The sequence below is a fragment of the Lithobates pipiens genome, unplaced genomic scaffold, assembly GCF_037356315.1.
Source record: "Lithobates pipiens isolate NorthernLeopardFrog02 unplaced genomic scaffold, aLitPip1_a1.2 Scaffold_18, whole genome shotgun sequence".
In the NCBI taxonomy this organism is placed as follows: domain Eukaryota; kingdom Metazoa; phylum Chordata; class Amphibia; order Anura; family Ranidae; genus Lithobates; species Lithobates pipiens.
In genome coordinates this window covers 352,544,417-352,567,303 of record NW_027507758.1, presented here as the reverse complement: position 1 = coordinate 352,567,303, position 22,887 = coordinate 352,544,417, and the positions used below count along the sequence as shown (strand labels likewise).

At 38.8% G+C, this 22,887-nt stretch overlaps 1 protein-coding gene across 1 annotated transcript in view; it reads right to left on the bottom strand.

The window, feature by feature from the left end:
• LOC143988156 (putative cation-transporting ATPase 13A4) overlaps positions 1 to 22,887 on the bottom strand; it is a 160,862-nt gene that overhangs the window by 9,604 nt on the left and 128,371 nt on the right. The window contains exons 22-28 of the mRNA XM_077487485.1: positions 21,903 to 21,982; positions 19,889 to 19,931; positions 16,532 to 16,641; positions 12,928 to 13,024; positions 10,536 to 10,608; positions 7,737 to 7,911; positions 4,526 to 4,698 (exon numbers count right to left, since the gene is read on the bottom strand). Of these exons, the coding sequence (XP_077343611.1) occupies positions 4,526 to 4,698; positions 7,737 to 7,911; positions 10,536 to 10,608; positions 12,928 to 13,024; positions 16,532 to 16,641; positions 19,889 to 19,931; positions 21,903 to 21,982 (751 nt within the window). The remainder of the gene's footprint in view (positions 1 to 4,525; positions 4,699 to 7,736; positions 7,912 to 10,535; positions 10,609 to 12,927; positions 13,025 to 16,531; positions 16,642 to 19,888; positions 19,932 to 21,902; positions 21,983 to 22,887) is intronic.

Here is a 22,887-nt window from a genome sequence, read left to right as displayed (position 1 = left end):
GACCCCGCCTCTTCGTTTAATTTAGTGCTGGAGTTATGGCAGAGCTATGAAGTATAGAAAAATAAGAGCCGACGATTAAATTTAAAAGCTGACACTGGCATTTTCCCAATTCTATGTGCATAGCCATAGCTGTAAGCACTGAGAGATAGAAAAGATGTATCTCTCAGTTCTTTTAGATCAAAGGGATGAACTTTGATCTGTAAACGAGGTCAGTTTAACCACTTAAAGACTAAACCTTTTTCTGACACTTGCTTACAAGTTAAAAACTGTATTTTTTACTAGAAAATTACTTAGAATCCCCAAACATTATTTATATTTTTTTAGCAGAGACCCTAAAGAATAAAATGGTGCTTGTTGCAATATTTTATGTCACACTGTATTTGCGCAGTGGTCTTTCAAACACAATTTTTTTGTGAAAAAAAAATACACTTCCATGAATTAAAAAAAACGAAACTGATGGAACTGATGTAAACGTATCCGTTTTTTCTTTGAAAAAAAACATGACTGAACTGATGAAACAAACTGAAGTCATGTGTGAAAGGGGCCTAAGCATTTTTTCTTTTGTTGTTGAAACTCCATTCCCAATTACAATACATACATGCTAAACATTGTGTACTGTTAACTACAGATTAATATATTATCTATTTATAAACTAACTCACTTTGACACACCGCATCTCCAATCTAGGTAAAGCTCATTACATGGTAACCAGGAAGTGCCATTTATCGGCTTTTCCTCTACTCGTGCGGACAAGGAGTGGGTAGAGGGGAGGCAATCAGCGACTCAGTACAGACCCATCTAGGATGCCCACTAGAGCCCACCAGGGATTCCAGTCAGTGCCAATAAGGGGCCATTAGGGATGGCAATCTGTGCCCATCAGTGTACCTCCTAATTCTTGCTGCCTATCAGTGCCATCTATCAGTGCCTCCCATCAGTGACCATAAGTGCCACTCATCAGTGCCCATCAGTGTTGCCTATCAGTGCTCATCAGTGCCATCTATCAGTGCCATGGCGGAAGGAAAGAAAATTGCATAATCAATAGGTTGCTTTAGTTATAGGAGGTCTGATATGCTTTACCAAACAAATTAAAAACATTGGCAGGGTCTTCTACGAAGTAACCACCACAGCATCAGATTATGCAATAGCCATATTAAGAGACAAAAAGATTCTTAATAGCGTAATACTGTAAGCAACTCTTGGAGTTATTAAAGAATAAATACATGCAAGCAAGGAAAATAAACAAGCATATATGAAAACATTGTGGCAAAACCATGTATGTGCAATGACGCCAGATCATGTGCTCTTCCCAATGCATTTCATCAAAGGGTATGTCATCGGGGGATGGTAACACAAGATCTGTGTCAGAGTCTGGACCTGGGACCTCTGCTGTGTCTGGCAGTAGCTCTTCTTGACCCACCTGAGATACTGGACAGCTCTCTGCCTGATTGCTTAGATAACCGTGCCTTATTTCTTGTTTTCGTGTGTTTATTATTTTTTTACATTTTACTTATTCACATATGTTTAAATAATTTTTATATTAGTTATTATACTAGTTTTTTTATCAAGTGGATCTGACACACTTCCACACTACTTCCCCCACTGACGTCACTTCCGGGGGGGCCGTGCTGGTGCAAACATCCACAACTCTGACAGTCTTTCCAGCTAGGCTTGAACATAGCCATCGGAGCCCCAGAATCTATTAGTAAAGGATGTGATGAATCTTCTACCACAGCTGACATGACTGGTAATTGGAACTACCTTGCATACTACATATTTTTAATAGCTTTTATTGATTTTCATATTTGTTTTATACATATCTGATTTATTGTGGACTTCAATAATAATTAAAAAAAAAACACTCTTGTTTCTGTTTTTTACATTTTAACTTGAATGTTCAAACCCTCACTTTAAGCTAAGCATAGTTTAGACTGCTTTCAGTTCTGTTGAGCCTTGTATCTTATATGTAAGAATGGCTTTAAATTCACATGCGTGCAAAATTGATTGTATATGGTTAAATGTCAATCTTGTTAAGCCATTTGAGCCCAAAGTTCATTAAAATCTGAATTTCTAGATGAAATTTAGAGGAGTCAATATGCATTTGCGATAGAGTTCATGTTTGTGGCCACTCAGGATTTGTGCTCTAAATAGGGTGTACCACTGGCTGCTGAATGAAGTAATTTACAACACCCAATCAGATGGGTCACAGATGTTTTTGGTTTCTAGAAAACAAATGGATACCTATTTCCTAGCAGCTAGGGACAATGTGTGGGCTCGCTGCCAATGTCTTAGCAACCAATGACCTCCTTAGTTACTAGGACTCTGGATGGCCACATGTTCATTGGTGGTTATGCACCATAACCACCAATTAAGACTTTAGAAAAAAACAACATATGAAGTTTCCCCCAGAATTGATACCAGACCCTTATCCTAGAAAGGGGTCTAGTAAGGATTTTAGGGGAACCATCAAAAACATGCACCCTGGCACAGCAACCTGTCCCAAAGTTGATTTTTTCAAGGGCCTCTTCCCCACAATCCTTGCCCAGTGGTTGTGGAAGTCTGCAAAGGGAGACTTACCAGAATCTGAAAGCCCCCTTTAAAAGTAAGTGTAAGGCTATGCCAATCACAATAAAAGGGGTTGGGATACCCCACCAAATGCCATTGATCATATGGGTCTGACCATATGTGGTCAGTGATGGCACTGGTGATCCTGAGTGATGTCATTGACCAAATATGATCATGTCCATATTTGGTTATTGACATCTCCACCCCTTTGTTTACATTTAGCTCCAGGTACAGAGCTGATATTCACAGTGAGCAGTCTATCAGCAAGGGATATTTTGCCAGTTCAAAGGACATCATTCATTAATTGACATGGATCTACATTATTGGACAATACAATGAATGCTGGATTTACATTATGGTACTTTTTTGTTTAATAAAGGGCTTTATCACTATTTTTATTTTCAATAAAGGCCTTTTTGAAAGATTTTAATATGCTTTACTATTTGTGAATGAGTAATCAGGGCATCCCTTACTTACTCACATGGGGAGGCAGCAGATTCCGAGGCCTCCTTTTTATGAAGGAGATTCTGGATTCTCATAAGCTTCCATACCCCATCCCAATCTAGACCCCTACAATCATTGGGCCAGGGATATACATTTTTAGAGGGAACACCATACATTTGTTTTTGTAAGGTTCCCCTTTACAATCAGATAAAAATGCACAAAATAATATAATAATGTACTGCTTAAATATAATTTCCATGCATTCCCAATTACAGGAGTTGGCTTTGTAAGCAATCTGTTATCTGCTGAACAGGATAAGGATCTGGTATGAATAAGTTGTCAACTGAGTGAACGCGTTAGAGGAATGGATGAAAGTATGGGTGAACTTGCATAGCATCTAATGGAACTGTACATTTTGAAACTATTAACAGAAGCTTTGATACCATTGTGTGGCTTGCTTTTTTTGCAGTTGCTTGGAAGTCCAGCAGTGACTGGCGTGAGTGAGTGGACATTATATCTCTAGCAGAGCACTAGACTATTTGGTGCACTCTAATGATCTGCTGTGTCCAAAATAGAATTTTGATTAAAGAGGAAGTAAACCCTCCTGAAAAAAATAATAATAAAAACACACCCTGCAAGATAAAGGCATAATAAGCTAGTATGCATAGCATACTAGCTCATTATGAATTACTTACCCAAGAATGAATCCACCGCAGCCACCCTTGTCTCCCCCTCAGGCTGCCGACATGTCACCCGGGGCTTGCTTCCGGGTATCACAGCGCCGGAGCCGCAATGACGTCACTCCCGCACATGTGCGTGGGAGCCGCCACGAACGGCACAGTACAACTGAAGCAACGGCACGTACTGCCATTGCTTCAGTTTACTTAAGTGCGCATGTGCCCCATGACGTCGGCCCATGAAAATACAGGGATATCCAGTGCAGCTACAGGCAAGCCTGTAGTTTAACACGGTTGAAAACACTTTACAACCACTTTAATGTTCCCATAACACAGACATTCTACTGAAAATTTTTAAAATTATCAATTGCGTGCGGAGACCAGCTAAAGTAACACCAAGCCAATTCATAACTTATTGGACACTTTTCTACAACAGCAGGACACATGCACCCTATCAGTAGTGGTGCCTTTTGTTTAGGCAGATACACTGATTGGCTGGGTCTGCTGGATAGTCGGTTTTCCCAGAAGATGCAAATCAATCCAAATCTATCATTTGAGGCTTTGTTCAGTGCTTAGTAGCTAGAGAGAAACAGGAACTGGTAATGGGTTAGTATTTCACAGAATTTTTTGCAGCTATGGTAATGAGGGGTTGTAAAATGGGTTCGTTTTAACAAGTTTTTAGGTCCTCTTTAAATTTTATTCAGATGGATTGTTTTTAACACTGGGCAACTCTGTCGAAAAATGAGGTTCAGATATATAAACATTTTTAAGAACTCATAGAAGCTTTTCCCTATTTGATGGTACTCAGGAGAAATTAAGTCAAGAAAGAAAATAGTACTTACAGTTTGTATATATTGGCTTTCTGAAAGGCCTTCCTTTACAGAACACAAATTCCACAATAATAAGATTGATTCCACTTACAAACCACAATGTAGTTGTATCAAAATTTCGATTAACCAAAAGTTCTTCACTTATTGTGATATTATGAGCACTGTGATTTAAGGGAAGACATCCACTGCAATAAAGAAAATAAAAAGTAAAAATTAAAACTGTGTCCAGCTTTACTGTTTTTGAAAACAACATAACTTTAGCTTACACATTTTATGGTAATAACTTGCATATAAGCCTTTAAAATTAACACTTTATATTTTTCACATTTGTGTCCCATAGACTTTAACAGTGTTCACACAAATTTGTTGCCTGTTTGCATGTTCTGGTGCAAACCAAACTGGGGTTGTTCTTCAACAGTGCCATCAGATATATTATTCCATAATTAGCAAGCAAATAGCTTAAAATGATTGTAACTAGGGTTGTACTGTTACCATTTTTTAAGACTGAGTACCAGTACCCATATTTTTTTCAATTACTCGCCGATAGCGATACTTTTTGTAAAGACATGTGACAGGGGCACTAATATGCAGCAATGATGTGCACTGATGACATGTGGACCTGTGTCAATAGTTTATTTTTATTTTTACAATTACATTTTTTACTTTTTTTAATATATATAAATAAATAAATTTTATATATATATATATATATATATATATATATATATATATATATATATATATATATATATATATATATATATATATATATATATATATATATATATTCAATGCAATATGGCTACCTGGAGTTGTTCTGTACACAGAGTGTGTATGGACCACTCCCCAGAAATATAATTTCCTCCTTGTGTGATTGGCTCACCAATGAATAAATGTAATTTTTGGTGAGGTACTCCCAATAGGAGTTTCAAATCTGAGCACAAGACACAAGGTAGTTATATTGATTACAAAGCATAATGTAATTCAAGATGTGCTGTTCAAGCTCTTTTCAAGAAGCACAAAGAAACGGCAACCTTGAGGAAAGTAGACACAGTGGCTGGCCAAGCATTTAATGCAGCAGATAAAGACACTTTATGTATACTTCCCTTCGACATAAGAAGATGTTATTCAGTGCCATCAGCACAGAACTGACGGAAATCAGTGGGACCCATGTATATCCATCTACTGGTAGCGATGCCACTCCAAGCGTGTGGGTGTCTCTAAACCTCCCTACCCAATCACAGCTTCAGGTGCAGGCTCTGCAATGGTGTAGACAATTGAAGAAAACCACTGAATGACCACACTCCGAATAACACCTTTTATTTATGACAAAACAGTTTAGAACATCCAAAATCTCTTACATCATAAGACCAAGCAATCGTATTCACATCTACCATACATGTGGTAAAGAAAAAAGACACCTTGTAAAAAGAAACAGTTTATGAAATAGAAGGAAAAGAGCTGATGACAAACAAAGACAAAAACAGAGGACAGAAACATAGGAACGTAGAAGAGATGATTTCAGGCAGAAGTCAAACGAATAAAGCAAAGCAGCTACACAGATTCCGTAGAAGTCAAACGAATAAAGCAAATGGGGCTACACAGATGCCGTAGATTAAGCACCTATATAGATGTGAAACACGTCAGCCTGTCTGTACCTTTCATTACCATGATGTAAGAGACTTTGGATTTTCTACACTGTTTTGCCTGTGCAGCTGTTTTCTTCAATTTTCTACATCCATCTACTGTTTGGAGAAGTGTGCTCAGAAGTAATCTTTATGGAAAAATTGGGGCCAAAAAGCCATACCTCTGACTGGGAACAAGGCTAAGCAACTCAACTATACACAAAAACATAGAATCTGAGAGGAGGAAAAAAGGCAGCAGGTGTGTGGCACTGATGAGTCAAAATTTTAAATATTTGGCTTCAGCAGGAGGCAGTTTGTTTGTGAAGGTCTAGAGAGTGGTACAATAATGAGTGTTTGCAGGCAACAGTGAAGCATGGTGGAGGTTCCTTGAAAGTTTGGGGTTGCATTTGTGCAAATGGAATGGGAGATAACCAGGGTCAATGGTGTCCTCAATGCTGAGAAATACAGGAAGATACTTATACATCATGCCATACCATCAGGGAGGCATCTGGTTGGCCTCAAATTTAGTCTGCAGCATCACAACAACCCCAAACATAAAGTCATTAAGAACTATCTCCAGCATAAAGGAGTATAAGGAGTCCTGGAAGTGATGGTTTGGCTCCCAAAGAGCCCTGATGTCAACATCATCAAGTTTATCTGGGATTACATGAAAAGACAGAAGGATTTGAGGCAGCCTACATCCACAGAAGATCTGTGGTTAGTTATCCAAGATGTCTGGAACAACCTACCTGCAGAGTTCCTTTAAAAACTGTGTGCAAGTGTACCTAGAAGAGCTGATGCTGTTTTGAAGGCAAAGGGTGGTCACACCAAATATACATTTTATTTGGATTTCTTTTCTGTTCTTTCCATTACTTTCCATTTTGTAAATTGATAAAAATAAACTATTCTATTTCTGAAAGCATTCTTAATTTACAGTATTGTTTCACACCTGCCTAAAACGTTTGCACAGAAGTGTATATACAGTATATTTATTCATTATTTCTTTGCTTGGATATTTTGGTCCCTCACACCTCCTACCCTCCTCGTGAAGTGATTTATTCTGCAAAACATGTTGAGGATTTTGGACTCCCTTAACAACTTTTACAATGGTATCTTGATTCAAGGAATGATACATAACAAACCTATGGTCTCACTGGATAAAGGATGGTATACATTGATGATTATTGGGGACCATTTTACATTGGAGGTGATTTATTGTGTTTTTCTTTTATATTCCTGTGTTAGTATGCATTAATGATATTTTATCACTTTGATTTGAAATGTAATACATTTGTTATATTTTAACCATGCGTTTGTGAATGTTCCATTGGTACATAATAAGTCCATATATTGTATGAATGCACAAGATGTCCTATTTATAATAATGTACGTAAGTACCTAGTACAAAACATTTTTTTAGAACTTGATGTGCTTGTTTGATTCTACACATCTAAACTAGACAAAAATAATTCAACTGCAATGTGTAGTTTACTAAACCTGTAAATAATAAAAAAAAAATGATTCTGTAAAAATGTATAACCCAATTAAATATATTTAGTAACTAGCATCCTACAAATTATGTTCTGAGACTGAATTACCTGAAGACATCATGTTCATCATACCAAGGCTGCTGTTGAACCATTGTGAAAGCAACTGTCTGCACAACCAAGGTGAATATGAAGTGAAGAATCATTGACAGTAAGAGAGGTGGTGACATTAGCTGTCCAGATGGTCTGTATGGAGCCAGTTTAGGTGCTGCACCTGTTAAACTCACTTTAAAAAATACCCATATGTTAATAGTCACACAGCCTTAAGCAAAGTAATATGAAATGTGCGCATTAAAGAATGACAGGGCATTTGAAATCAAAGAGTGTACATACTTGTACAGTTAAAGTGGTTGTTAAGCCGCTGTGTTCTCTTCATAAAATCCCCAGTGTTTGATAATGTTAGGTGCCCCAGTGTATTTATTTAAAAAAATGGCGTTCTATAACTAATTTCAGAGCGCCACTTGGCGCTCACGTGACCGACCACATCTCTCCTCTCTCATTCTCACAGCCACAGCGGGAGGGGCAGAGAATCCCCCTCTGACATCAGTGAGCACTGAGCAGTGCTCTGAAATAAGGCATAGAACAGCATATTTTTTATAAAGCACACACACTGGGGCATCTAACATTATCTAACACAGAGGATTGTATGAAAATGTTAAAGTAATTTCAGCAAAAGGAGGGGAGGGCAGGCACTGTTACTAGCTGACAGGCAGGAAGGGAGGGGGAGAGAGGACAGAGGAGAGCTTCAGATGGCAGAGACACGTAAACTGACCACAGTGTCAGGGCTCAGCAGCCATGATAAACTGTGGACAGTTTACAGGGGAGAGGGCAGAACCAGGCAGGATCAGTCAGGTATTTCAGGTTATACAAAGAGCCAAATTACACAGCACAAGCCCTGTGCTCTGTAACATGCTTCAAAATGAACAGGATCCATTTTTTTTATGGTAACAAACACTTTATTTCTAAATAAAGCGTTTGTTACCATAAAAAAAAAAAAAAGCCACAGCTTTGCTGCATGTCTATAAACTAAACCATTGAGCTTTTTTTATATAACTAAAATGTTTTTGTCATGCTGAGGAGATCTTGCCAGCAGAGTGCTCAAGAAATGGAAGTATCAGGCTAGTGATTTAAAGTGGTAGTAAAGCCTGCTTTGTTATTTTTAACTACATGTAAGCCTATAAAAAGGCTTACCTGTAGGTAAAATGAAACTCTCATAAACATACACCGAAGATATTCAAACTGCATGCAGCCGCTGATGTCACTGGTGCATGCACTCTGAAGGTCTAGCATGTCATGCCAAAACTTCAGAGCTTCTTGCCTGGAAACAAGTGCTCCTGTGCGCATGCATGAGATGGACGTCATTGAAACTCTGGCCACTCACAGCACCGGAACCTGAGAAACCAGAAGAAAGGTCGGGGAAGATGTCAGCCCTCTCATCGGTGACCGGCACACCTGGAAGGGCTTTGTTCTAAGGTAATTATTTCATAATGTGCTATTATGGCATTGTCTTTCAGGTGTTTTTTTTTTTTTTCTGCAGCGGTTTACTACCCCTTTAAGTCACCAAAATCTACTGAAAATTAACTTTTAAGTTACATTGGTCAAAGCCTTTTTTCAGTTGCCCATGCCCCTTCGTTTTATAAGTCTGTTTCTCTACCGACTGAGCTATCCAGGCTGGAAGTTTAATTATTTCTACACCTGCACATTGACTAGCTTTCACAATTTATTTTACCATCTCCCAAATAGAGCAAGGCAAATTTCTGGATTCCGCAGAGTTAAAGCAAGCAACTGTAGCTGGCTACATGTGCAGAAAAAGAACATGGAATTAAGATAATGCCATTTGGCTTAGTACACTCTTTTAGACCTGATTCTGATGACTTTCACTGTTTAGTGTCCTTAGAACTAGGTAGATTACATTTGCATTGTTCCTCTTTCTTCTTGCTGGAGTACAAACACAGAGCCCCTAAGCAGCAGTAAATTTAGGCTGTCAACAGATCGGCTTCAACATTTTTGGCACAGTTCCAAAAAATAGAGAGCAACTGAGCATGTGCAGAGCAGGGTTAGACAGTGAATTACTGGATTTTAAACAGTATAGGCACGTAGTTGTAATATTTTACATAGCTATACCTGAAAAAAATGCCAGCATGATGTGGTGTTGCAGGACTTTTCTGAATAAAGTTCCTCTTTAAGTAGCTCAGTGTTTTGTTTTTGTAAATGGCTGGAGTGGAGCTGCTGTTAGAAGCCCAAATTTGAAATCACAGCACATTGCTACTGCTACTACTACCACCACTGAGTGACTACTTTTAACACAATAGGACCAAGATTCATTAGTGTTTGGAGGGGGTTCTTTCATTGGTGAACTAATATCATGACCATAAAAACTAAGCAGTCTGAAGATATGTTTAGGTTAGGTACCCCTGCTGAGAGGGAAGGAACCTAAACTTGAGGTTATAACAGAACTTTTCTCCTAGGGATTAGGTCTGGTGACCCTGGTGACAACCAGGGATTCCCTCACTTTGGAGGGATTGCCTCAGACTTCTTGTTTTGGCTATGGGACTGGAAGTGAAGAGAAATCTCCCCAATGGGACACAGATAACAAAAATAAAGCAAAAAAGACAAAAACAAAAAGTTATAATCCTTTCTCCTAGAGTTTTGCCTTTATTCTAATTTCAGATGACAGTAATTCTTCTTTGTTTCTTTGTTTCTCTGTATTATTATTATTATTATTATTATTATTATTTAGTATGCTCTGTTTTCAATGGTCTTGTGCACGTTAATTTGGCTTATTTACAGAATATAAAAGTATGTGTCAGATTTAAACAGGGAGAACAGTAAAACAAGGAAGGTACTTGCATGTTAATATGATTGTGACAGTTATGGCCACATCCTGCATTAGATAATGCCGGGTTCCAAGAAGCTCCTTTTTCTGTATTTGATTGCAAAAAATATATATATATATATATATCAGATTTATGGGGAACAAATGAATTAATCTAAACAAGACTAATAACATTACCCAATGTCTGGCTAATTATACAGCAATTAAATATCTGTGTAATCAGTGCAAGATTGATCTCCAGAGACCCTGTTTACATGGACAAGCAGAGGAACAATCTCCACAGTTAGCATATATGGAATTTATATACTCGGGTTGATTTACATGAGCGTTAAAGCAAATTAGTTATTGCTAGTTTAGCGCTACCCTTGAAGTAGCCGCTGGTTAAGATGGGTCCTCTGCTCCTGGCCTCAACCTTCTCAAAGACCTCAGCCCCTCTGACTAGTATGAGACAGCTATCAGTAACACTAAGTACCCAGCAGTAATACTATTTCAAAGAAAGCAAGCATCAAATCACTTCATAAAAACAAAGTTAATATATTGTCATCAAATAAAGTTAGTACCAGGCAGGAAGAGATAAGGGGTAAAACGAATAATAATAGTTGTATTAATAAACTTGTACAGGATAATAAGCAATAAGGACAAGGCATAAGGTGGCACTTGCTGTTAAAATCAGCATAAACAGTAACATGGCCACCCTCAGTGCAACAGTAACCAGTAGTAAGACTTGTACAAACAAACCACAGGAGCTAAACTGAGTGCAGTATTGGTGACACTTCTAGGCCTAAGACCATCTGGTAAACACTGGTAAACACTGTCTGAGCTCAAATGGTGAGGAATAGGTGGTGGGACAGGATTAGTGGACAGGTTATATGATGGGACAGTCCTCAAGAGGTTTTTTTTCTGCTGGCTATCATTGGGACCCTTTAAGAAGCATTGGTGCACGAAAAGTGTTACTAAACCTAGGACCTTGCATTCACTATATCACACAGAACATGGAAATGCAATTATTTTAGTAAATATAAACTGATAAATACCTTTTCTCATCAGCAGTATATAGCAGTCTTGTGACTTCTAATAGTGTCTAGTTAAAGCTTGTAGGGGGAGTTTTCATTCAACTCTGACTGTCCCATGAGGCTGCAGGACCCCTGACCCTCTGTCTGGAAGGTACTGATTGGCCCAATACTGGTAACATGCATGCCAAGAAAAAAAAACTCTAGCGATATACACCAAACTGAGCATGTGCTGTGACTCCAAAGGCTCTGTTCTATCAGGAGATGGATTGGGGACAGTGGAAGAAGAGGAGGACCAGAGAAGATAGGATCAAGCAGCCTTTTTACTCAATGTGTAGAATTAACCCCTTAGGTTCCATGGTGAGTATAACAAGCATGCTTTACTGCATATACAGACTGAAGTCGAAAAGCGCTGTGAGCGGGTGTTAAATGGATGCTCCAGTCCTTCTGTGGCGACAGTGCAAGTGCTGCTGATTCCAATATTGAGCTGCAGTAGCCTCTGGATCAGGTTCCTCCTAACTGGGCTTCCGGTGGGATAGGAGCACTCAGACAGAAGTCCTCTCTCTCAAAACCCCAGATGATAAAAAACAAGTTTTCCAGGCAGTTAAAAAAAATCCCCTTTCTCCTCCTTGAGTCCTCCAGTCTCCTGGGATCTGTAGTTTCTGAAGTATCCCTGTGCAGTATATCATTCTCCCCATGGACTACATTCCCCAGTGTCTATTGCAGCACCGGTCCCTTTCCCTTGCCACCTATCAGTTGAACAGTAACCACTAGGGAGATTGGGGGTGCAGGAGTGGGAGAGGGGAAAAACCTGCAGTGCACTGCTCAATTACAGGCAGCGAGTAGATGAGCAGAAGAAAAAGCAAGAGAAACTACCAGAGACAGCTAGTAGCTGGCTACATTAGGAAGTAAAGTGAAGGTGTGTTAATTTTCAATAACCAACCATGTTCTAGTAAAAATCATATTTTTAAAATCTCCCTCACAGATAATTGGCTATTCAAAGTGAGAACAGGTTCAGCTTATCTACAACTAACATCATTGAGGGCTTGACTGCATACTATGATGCACTTCAAACAGAAGCAGAGGAAGGCTAACTCCCCTGTTCTTTATTCGCTGCTGTTGAATGTCCTAGTTTGTCACTCCCTCCTCACTCCTGGCATGGCAATAGTAATTTGAGAGCTTGGTAAAAACTGAGCTAATTCTATTACCAGATTTTGTGTGGTCTGTGAATTTCAACAGAGAATACACTAGATGGTACCATAATGCAGTGTTTCTGGGAGATATATTTAGGTGTTGAGCAAAGAGAAACCCTTTTTTGGGTGGAGTTGGTTAATAAATGCTGTTTGCTATTTTGTTGTATAAGCATACATTTTCTATTGTTGATAGAACATCATACCCAAAACAGGAGCATCACACAAATGAGTTCAATCATGGCATACATTGCTATATACTTGAACATACAGAATGAAGTGACAAGTGAGTTTCTTCCCTCTCTGCAATAGCAAAAAAAATTGGTTAAGCAATTATTAATAATGTATCATATCAATATATTATCAACAGTCTTAACAATCCTTGCATCATATGCTTTTTATGTAAATCAATATAGTCTATATATAGTGCACTGTAAAAAAAAAAAAAAAAAAAAAAAAAAATATATATATATATATATATATACATATATACAAATAGGAAGAGCAGTGTCCACAGTGACAAGGAATCAATGCATGGATCATGCCATTTGTACATTGCTCAGCCAAAATACTAATAGGAATTCTGTCATGTGAAAGGCACACAAAACATTGAAATCCTAATGACTGCCATGTTTGACACACTGCTGCTGTAATGCAATCTCATTTGGCTTTTAAGGATGAGGTTCAGGTTTACTGTTACAATGGTATTGAGACAACTCTTGCAGGCTGAAGATTTGCATTCCAGGTAAATTTATGTGTAGATTTGCAGTATCTTAATTTTTTTTAAACCATAATGCACAATATGGCCTTTAAACTATTGCCAGCAGGCTTAGAAAGGCTAAAAAGGTGGCCATTGGTTACGTAAGCCCCCTCATTATAATCGGGGGTGCCAAGCTAGCCAAAGTGTGAGTGAATTGGAAGCTGTTGCAGGGAAACCATAGGAAACCTCAAAAACTGCACAAGTCAAGATTAGGATCAGTTATCGATAAAAAAAAAAAAAAAAAACACAAGGCTTGTATGGAATTCAGTGCTAAAAATCTGGTAGTTGCAACAGTGGTTTACAAACACTCATATATCTTATTGGTAATGTAAAGGAGAGACATCAATAGAATGATTGATGCAAATAAAAGTTATAAAACAGAGAATCAATCTCAAGAGAATGTTCTGGGGGTGAATCCCTTTAAGTTAGTTTCTGGTGTGAATGCTGCAGTGGGTGGTGAGGCTGCTTCAGGCACGGTCTGGAGACCCAGAGACTGAGAGAGATAAAAGGCAAGAAAGGGAAGAGAAGCATCAGGCAATTCCTAGTGCAACATTATTTTATTAGGATAAGCAAAATACTGACAATAAAGATTGCACTCACATAGTGCTCAGTGGGTAAGGGCTTGCCACGTCCAGCATGTGAATAGAAACTGCCAGTATGTCCCTTTGATGGTGGGCCACGAGCATCGTTAATCAGCATGGAGCTGATGCCTCGAAGTACCTCGGGTGGACATCAGCTGGGTTACTCGGCGTGAAGGTGATCCAGAGCTGTACATCTGCGATAGTAGACGAGATGGCGTGAGCATGGGTTCTCAGCCCAGATATATAGGTCCTCCCAGTATGCCATGAAAAGATTGGCATAGCTGGGGGAAAAACTGGCGCCCATTGCTGTACCTCTAGTCTGTAGATAGTATTCCTGTTCAAATTCAAAATAATTATGGTGTGATGAAATTTCCAGCTGTGGGTTTGAAATAGGTCTGTGAGCATATTTTGAATTCTTGATCATGGAATAATTCAAGATCAAGAAATATGAGCTCAATTGGGTCAGTAACAGAATTACAGTGTATACCGAATGTGTTATTATTACAACATTGACGAAATGTTGTAATTAGGTTGATATCTCCTTGCCAGATGATGATGACTTAGTAGACCAGATGGCGTGAGAATAGGTTCTCAGCCCAGATATAGATGTCCTCCCAGTATGCCATGAAAAGATTGGCATAGCTGGCAGCAAAACCTGTTTAGATGCTTGAATAAGTTGAATGAGTTGAATGAGTTTGGAAGATCTGAGGGAGCAAAGTTGAGTCCCTTGTGTAGTGGAATCAGTTCAGATTTTGTTAAAGGACTAGATGACAAGTTAAACATTTTCATAGTAGATCGGGGAGGGGGGGGGGGGTGGTGGTGTTGTGCCTGGTTCTTTTTAATATAAATTTTATATATTTTTCCATATTTATCCATGCTTTACATTTTTATTCATTGTTATTTCTTTTGCATTCTATCTGTGTATATGACAGCACACATGCAGGTATATATCAATTTTATTCATTTTTAGATATATATCTCAATTTTTTTATATATTTTTTTTACATTTTTCTATATATATATATATATATATATATATATATATGTATATGTTTTTATATGTATACTCTGGCTGTTTTTGGCTTCTTTTAATGTAATTGCTTTATCGTTTTCGCGGCACTGCCTGGGTTAACTGCAACCCCTATTTAAACTTGACACCAGCGTCACAGAATCAGCTGATGTAGAAAGCATGGCCATGCTTCCGAAACATGTTCCGAATGGTCAAGCACAATGGTAAGCAGCTCCCAGGTTTACAGCTCTGGGTCACCTTCACATCGAGTAACCCAGCCATTGTCCACCCGAGGTCCCTTGAGGCTTAAGCTTCCCGCTGATAAACAGCACTTGTCACTTACCATCAAAGGGACATACCGGCAGTTTCTGTTTCCATGCTGGACATGGCAAGCCCTCGCCCACTGAGCACTATGTGAGTGCAATCTATATTTTCAGTATGTTGCTTATTCTAACAATTCTGGTTGATAGCTATTTGGGCAATCAAACCTTTTTCTGTTTTTTTTCTGATAAGGAGAAACTTTTTGTCTTTTCTTTTGTAGTTATTTAGTAGAAATGTGGGTATTTCAAACATTTTATGGGGGTATAGTGTTTTTTGCAAGTAAGCAAAGTGGAGCATTCCCTTGTTACGGAGTATCTGCTTTTGGTCCCGCCTTTTGTTCACAGCAAGCCAATGCATGTTTGAAAGAGCTTAGCGCGAGAACAGCGTGCACCTAAACCACCCCACATATCACTGGTTGTAGGAATAAAATTTGCTTGATTCCCTCAACAACACAGTGTATAGCAGCCGCTTGTAAAAATCGCAAGCAAATTTGTCAGGATGGTTGTACCCAAGTTGATCAATCGATCAACTTGATTCATTCAGCCTGCCCTTTAATGGACTGAGCCGTGTATGGTCAGCCTAGCATTTACCATACCCCCAATCCAGGTAGATAAAATAAGATGCACCAAGGCATGTACATGTCAACAATTTACAACGTAAACAAGTAATAAGACTAGTCATACAAAGAACTTGAGCATGCCCCAAGCAGAGTAGCAAAGTGTACATAGCAAAGCAAAAGACATTTGGTCTATCACACATATCATAAGCACATAATAAATACCATGACTATATAATTTGGATGTTCACGTGCAATCAACACACCATTATAAGCACATAAGGCTGTCAGGTACCATAGAGCAGTAGAACAGTTTGAGAATATTAGCCAACTTCCCATTGTTATATACGCAAGCACCCTATGTCAGTTCTCTTTAGTGATTTCAGCAACTTTGCCTTTTAAAACAATCTTATTTTTATCATTAAGGCTGTAGCTCAAGAAGCATGTTTCACACATACGCATATTCTAACTTTTGTTCACCACCTTAACAAACACACCTCATATTGTCAGTTCAAAGTCTGTCTGCGCAAAAAAATGCACAAATGCAATATGCTAAGATTGAAAAAGTAGAAGCTGAACTTACTTGATAAGCTTTGGCACACATTCAATATTGGGAGTTTTTGATGTAAAAGGTGAAGCCACAGAAGCCTCTAGTTCTGACAGTGAAATACCAGCATGAGCCATTTTCAAAGCCTGCAAATTACATCGATAAAAATGTTGATCATATTGATTGTTGTTTTCTCTTTTTCTATTTCTTTAAAGTTTGCCCAAATAGACAGACAGTATTTATTTTAACCTTCCATTTAAAAGACCATACCAAAACATCAATGGCAATTTTTATAAGCTGATCAATAGTACACCAGGTTGAGCTAATCCAACAACCAGGACCATACAGTTATTTCAAGCACAGCAGATTAATAACTCACTTTAGTGCTATATTTATTCTGTGAGTAAAGGCACAGCAATTAAGTAATAAGGCACTGAAAAGAGTCATGGAGCACACTATCCCATAACAATAGCAACAATGGCAAATGATAGATGCTAAATAGTGTCTATTACTACGTTTAAAATTATTAAAAAAGAAAATTGTCATGAAGAACAGTCTATCTTTTTTGTGCGTTCCTGAAAATTCCAAATCCTTGGCTGTCATTCTGATCCTTTGCATTTAAAACTTCAAAAAGCCACAGATATAGAGCATGTATCTAGATGAGGAGTCCTGATTCTACTATCTGCTTTCTTTTTCAAAGTCAGTGACTTAGAGGTATAATATATTAGCAATTTTGTACTCATTGTAATGTTTTTGAAGTCCATTGAGTTACACAGGAAGAATTAATTGTGGGGTTATATAGATATTTGCAGAAGCATTGGACACTGGTAAACAAAAATCTGTAGGCCTGCCCAAAATAATGACTCCTTCTGTTAATATGCCTCAGTTTTGTAGCAATCAGTACCAATAGTACTTCCTTAATGGACTCTAAGAAAAGTATTTTACGGTGAGTACAAAAATCGTATTTGTCACTTCAGGACATCTAAAAGCAGTCCCACTGAATTGTGGGTAACATTCAACAACCGTTAACAGACCAAGAGAACCTGGGAACTGCCTGCACCTGAAGAGCCTCCTGAAGTACCAATGCCAGAAGATTGCATCAAATGAAACCAAACCCCTACCTGGTAATAAAAATAAAAATGTCTGTTGCCAGAATACCAAAGAAAAACTCACATAACTAGTAAAAATAAAAAACATGGGAGTGAAAAACCTTAATATACAGACCAGAAGCTAGGAAGCTGGTCTACCTGATCCAACCAGAGGGTGGATTTAAAAAAAAAAATTACCTACAGGGAAGGACTCATACCCTAAAAAGCTGTCAAAAAAAGAAGCTCCTCTCTAGAACTGAAACCAGACAGAGGGACCTGAAAATAACTTCTTAATAGAGGGGGAAGTTGTCATAGTTTAGAGAAAGCCCTAAACCATAGCTCACCTGATCCTATGATGCTCAAGAGAAAAGGGGGATCCATGCATGGAATGAATATCAGGTTAGACCTTTCTCTAGCCAAGGCAATGTCTGCCAAGGGAAAACCCTAAGGATATTGGTGGTTTCTGAGCCCACATAGAGAAACAAGATTTGATCCCACAAAGTAAGTCTGACAAAATAATGTCATTATCATAGGAACTCCCCATACTAGCTGTAGTCAGGTGATAGAAGGTAGATCCCCCACCGTAATTTAACAAGGGGGACTGCAAATTCGACAAAGCTAGGGACTCAACTGTTTTGGTCCCCATGTGATAAAGTACAGTACTTGATCGCTGTTTTACATGCACACATAATTATAAGGCTTGACAAGCTGGCTATATTTTACTTAGCGCTACCTCATCTTTTATATTTTACAAAAAACTGAGTAATATAATGTGTTTTTATGCCCTAAAATTAAGTTTAGTGTATTTTTTACTTACAATTTGCAGTTCATAAACCACTGCGCTAATATTGTGTGACATAAAAAAATTGGAACTACCACCAATACTACCTCTTTATTTGTCCTGTTAATTATTGTTCCTAAGATGGAATGTGATAGGAAATACAACATTTTACAATATAGTTAATCCCCCCCCCTCCCCAATTACAGGGGTCTTAACCATTTCCTACTCTATCCAAAACTACAAATACACGTTAAATTGGAGTTCCACCCAAAAGTGGAACTTCCACTCATTTGTCTCCCCTCCTCCTCCTCCGGTGCCACAATTGGCATCTTTCGGGAGGAAGGGGGACAGGATACACTGGCCACACTGCCGGGTACCTTTACCGTTAATGGCGGTGGCAGCACCAACAGCTGATGGAAACATCAGCTACGGTGCTGACATCACTGGACTCCAGAACAGGTAAGTGTCCTATTGTTAAAAGCCAGCAGCTGCAGTATGTGTAGCTACTGGCTTTTAATTTTTATTTTTATTTTTGGGTGGAACACCGCTTTAAGTTCAAAACTGATATATCATTGTTACATGATCTGATTTGATTTTGATTATATTGGAATCCTTTCTAATTTATAGCTAGTCATTTCACCCAACTTAAATTATCTTCTTTGCAACCATGATAACAGTATTCTTACAGAATTTACAAAGACTTTTCCTTATTGCCATACTGCCTAAATTGGCACACTGTCACAGAAATGATAAGATAAATCTATTGCAAAAAAAAAACAAAAGAAAAACGAATCCATGCCCTTAAGTTTATTGCGGGGAGTTCATCTTTGGTGGGTGCCTTTCATGTCTAAGGCCGCGTACACACGGGCGGACTGTCTGGCCAACTAAGTCCGTCAGACAATCCAACAGACAGTCCGTCCTACTTTCGAATGAACGGACTTGACCACACACGATGAACAGACAGTCCGCCGAAAGCTTGCGCGATGACGTGTACAGCACGTACGACGGGACTAGAAATACGACGTCCAATACACTGCAATGCAACCTTTCGCCGTGTAAATCCTTTCTGAGCATGCGCCATACTTAGTCCGTCGAACTAGCCTACTCACGAGCGGACTGTCCGCTGAAACCAAGTTTGGACGGACAATATTACGGAAATTCCGAAAGACTTAGTCCGCCAGACTGTCCGCCGAAAAAGTCAGCTGAAGCCCACACACGAGCGGATTGTCCGCTGAAACCAAGTCCGTCAGACAGTCCGCCCGTGTGTACGTGGCCTAAATGGATGCTGGTGGTACAAAGGTTTTATACCGCAAGTGTATAGGAGCTGCTTGTCTCTGTATTTACAATACAGAAACATGTAAGGATCAGAAACTTCTGTACATAACTGACCTGCAAGAGCTTCCAATAAAACTGGATTTTTACTATATGAAGCAATGATATAGATATCCTGAAAGCCAAATACCCGTATAGTTTTTATAATCTTACTACAGACTGACATAAGACTTATTTTAAAACCATACTCACCCCACAGTCATTTGCTCCATCTCCACACATGCCAGCATAATAGCTAAATAATAAAAGAGATAGCAGTAGTACACCTTAGTAAAATACCCTTGTATTTACTATATAACTATGTAACAATGGTGCATTGTGAATTTTCAACAGACTTGAAGCATGAAAAGTTATTCAGGATTGTGTCACAATTGTCAGGGTCTAAATGGCATAAAAAAATGGAAAGTGTGTGCAGCCTATTGCATTACGGTGTGCACCCCAATGCTCAAACACACATGCACGTGTGTGTATGTGTGTGTGTATGTATGTGTGTGTGTGTATATATATATATATATATATATATATATATATATATATATATATATATATATATATATATATATATATGCACACACACTCTTATAAATAAATGTAAGCGTGTATTAAGGATGGTGGATGGTGTCGCTAGGTCAGTGGACGGTGTCAGTAGAGCAGTGGATTTATCAGTAGGGCAGACGTGGATGGTGTCATGAGGGCAGTGTATGGTGTCAGTAGTTATTTTTTTTTTGTATTATTATTTTTTAACTTATTAATTTATTTATTTTTTTACAATATTATTTTACAATTGTTTTAGGAGCCCCATTTGGGGGGCTTTGGCGACATATCAGGCTAAACTAACCACTGATGTCTCACTTTTGAGACAGAGAATGGGGATACAGATTCCCGAGACCCTTTCTCTCCAGCCTCAGCTGCACGGGCCCCTTCTCCCACTCTCCATCCTGAAACATCCCCCACAGCAGCTGGCAGGAGAAGCGAGCTGGGAAGCTGGAAGCACTGCGGGATGGGGGGAAGACCAGGTAGCAGAGTGTATCTGCACCACACCCTGTGTGCACACCTATGATCTAAGTTCAAACAGGTGAAACGACGCAGAAATCTATATTAACTATTTTCAGACCGGACCATTTTGCTGGCTTAAGACCAGACCACTTTTTGCGATTCGGCACTGCGTCGCTTTAACTGACAATTGCGCCCACAAATAGAGCTTTCTTTTTGTGGTATTTAATCAGCACTGCGGTTTTTATTTTTTGCGCTATAAACAAAAAAAGAGTGACAATTTTGAAAAAAAAAACGCTTTATTTTTTCACTTTTTGCTATAATAAATATCCCCCAAAAATATATCAAAAATTTTTTTTCCTCAGTTTAGGCCCATATGTATTCTTCTACAAATTTTTGGTAAAAAAAAATTCACAATAAGCAATTATTGATTTGTTTGCGCAAAATTTATAGTGTTTACAAAATAGAGGATAGTTTTATGGCATTTTTATTAATATTTTTTTTTTACTAGTAATGGCGGTGATTAGTGATTTTTATTGTGACTGCGACATTATGGCAGACACATCGGACATTTTTGACACATTTTTGGGACCATTGTCATTTATACAGCAATCAGTGCTATACAAATGCACTGATTCCTGTGTAAATTACACTGGCAGTGAAGGGGTTAACCAGGAGGTGGCAGTGTAGGGGTTAAGTGTGTCCTAGGGGCATGTTATTAACTGTGGGGGGCTGGGCTGTGTGCTAGTGAACACTGATCTCGGGTATCACCGCAGCGATCAAGTCTGTGGGACCTGCGACCGGACTCACGACGATGGCAGGGCGGCAATTTCAACTGGACGTACCTGTATGCCAGTTTGCCTGCCCATGCCATTCTGCCGACGTACATCGTCGTGTGTCGGTCGGGACCTAGTTAAATAGTGACCACCAGAAGTCAGAGAAAAGTCCATGAGAGTCATTACACATGCACGCATGGCAAGATTCATAGGTATCTGTGTGCATGTGCAAATACAGTGCAGCATGGCATTACACAGCATACATATGTACACACCTTTATATCTGCAAGATAATTGAGGTGCCAAGTGAAATGCAGTTAAGCTATAGTTGTAAAAACCTATTCTTTCCATATTCCCCTGGCATAGATGTTATTTATCTCTGTATAACTGTCTATTTTAGTTTCAATATGTAACATTGTTAAAAATTAAGAACTTACTCTATCTTCTGAAATTCCTCAATAAGGTTAGACTTTTGTCCTGGACTCATTCTTGCAAATATGGTTCCATTTAGAAGAATCTGTAACCACATTATAATATATTTTATAGCTTTACCAAGTGAATTTGACATTTCTATTAAGATTTGTTTAAACTGGACAGAAAAAAATGAGTAATAAATGTAAGTATGTGGATAGTTTTAAAAGACTCTTGGATGTGTATTTTAGCGAAAACAATATACAGGGATATGGGAAATGATTTTTCTACACACAAACACACACACATACACACACACACACACACACACACACACACACACACACACACACACACACACACACACACACACACACCTCTACACAGGTTAAACTGGACAGACTGTTGTCTTTATTTAGCCTTACCTACTAGGTAACTGTGTAATTATGTAAGTATTGCAGCTTTCCTACAGAAAAGATTTCAGATTTCATTGGGTGAAAAAACATTACAGCCAGGCTCTAGGTCTGCTTTGATAGCTTTGATCGTTCTGAACACGGTGACGTAAAACACACAGCAGGACTATAAACAGGCCAGTAGCCAATAGCTTTCGTCTCGTAATTTATTCTAAGCATGTGTGGCACTTTGTCCTTTGGAATTGTCTACACACGATCGGAATTCAAAGGATCGGATTTTGTTGTCGGAAAATTTTAGATCCAGCTCTCAAACTTTGTGTGTTGGAAATTCCGACGGAAAAAGTCAGATGGAGCCCACACACGATCGGATTTTCCAACAACACGATCTGATCACACATTTTCTGTCAGAAAGTTTGACTGTTTGTACAGGGCGTAACTCTGAGCACACACGGAACAGGCCACTACGAAGGCAGTTACATTAGCACGTAGACTAGGCCACCATAATTGTTGGGAAATGCCCCAAATGAATTAATTCTTCCCAGGGTAGCCAGCTGCCTTGGGAGAATGGTAAGTCTGGAGTACGGCAGTATGGAGACTC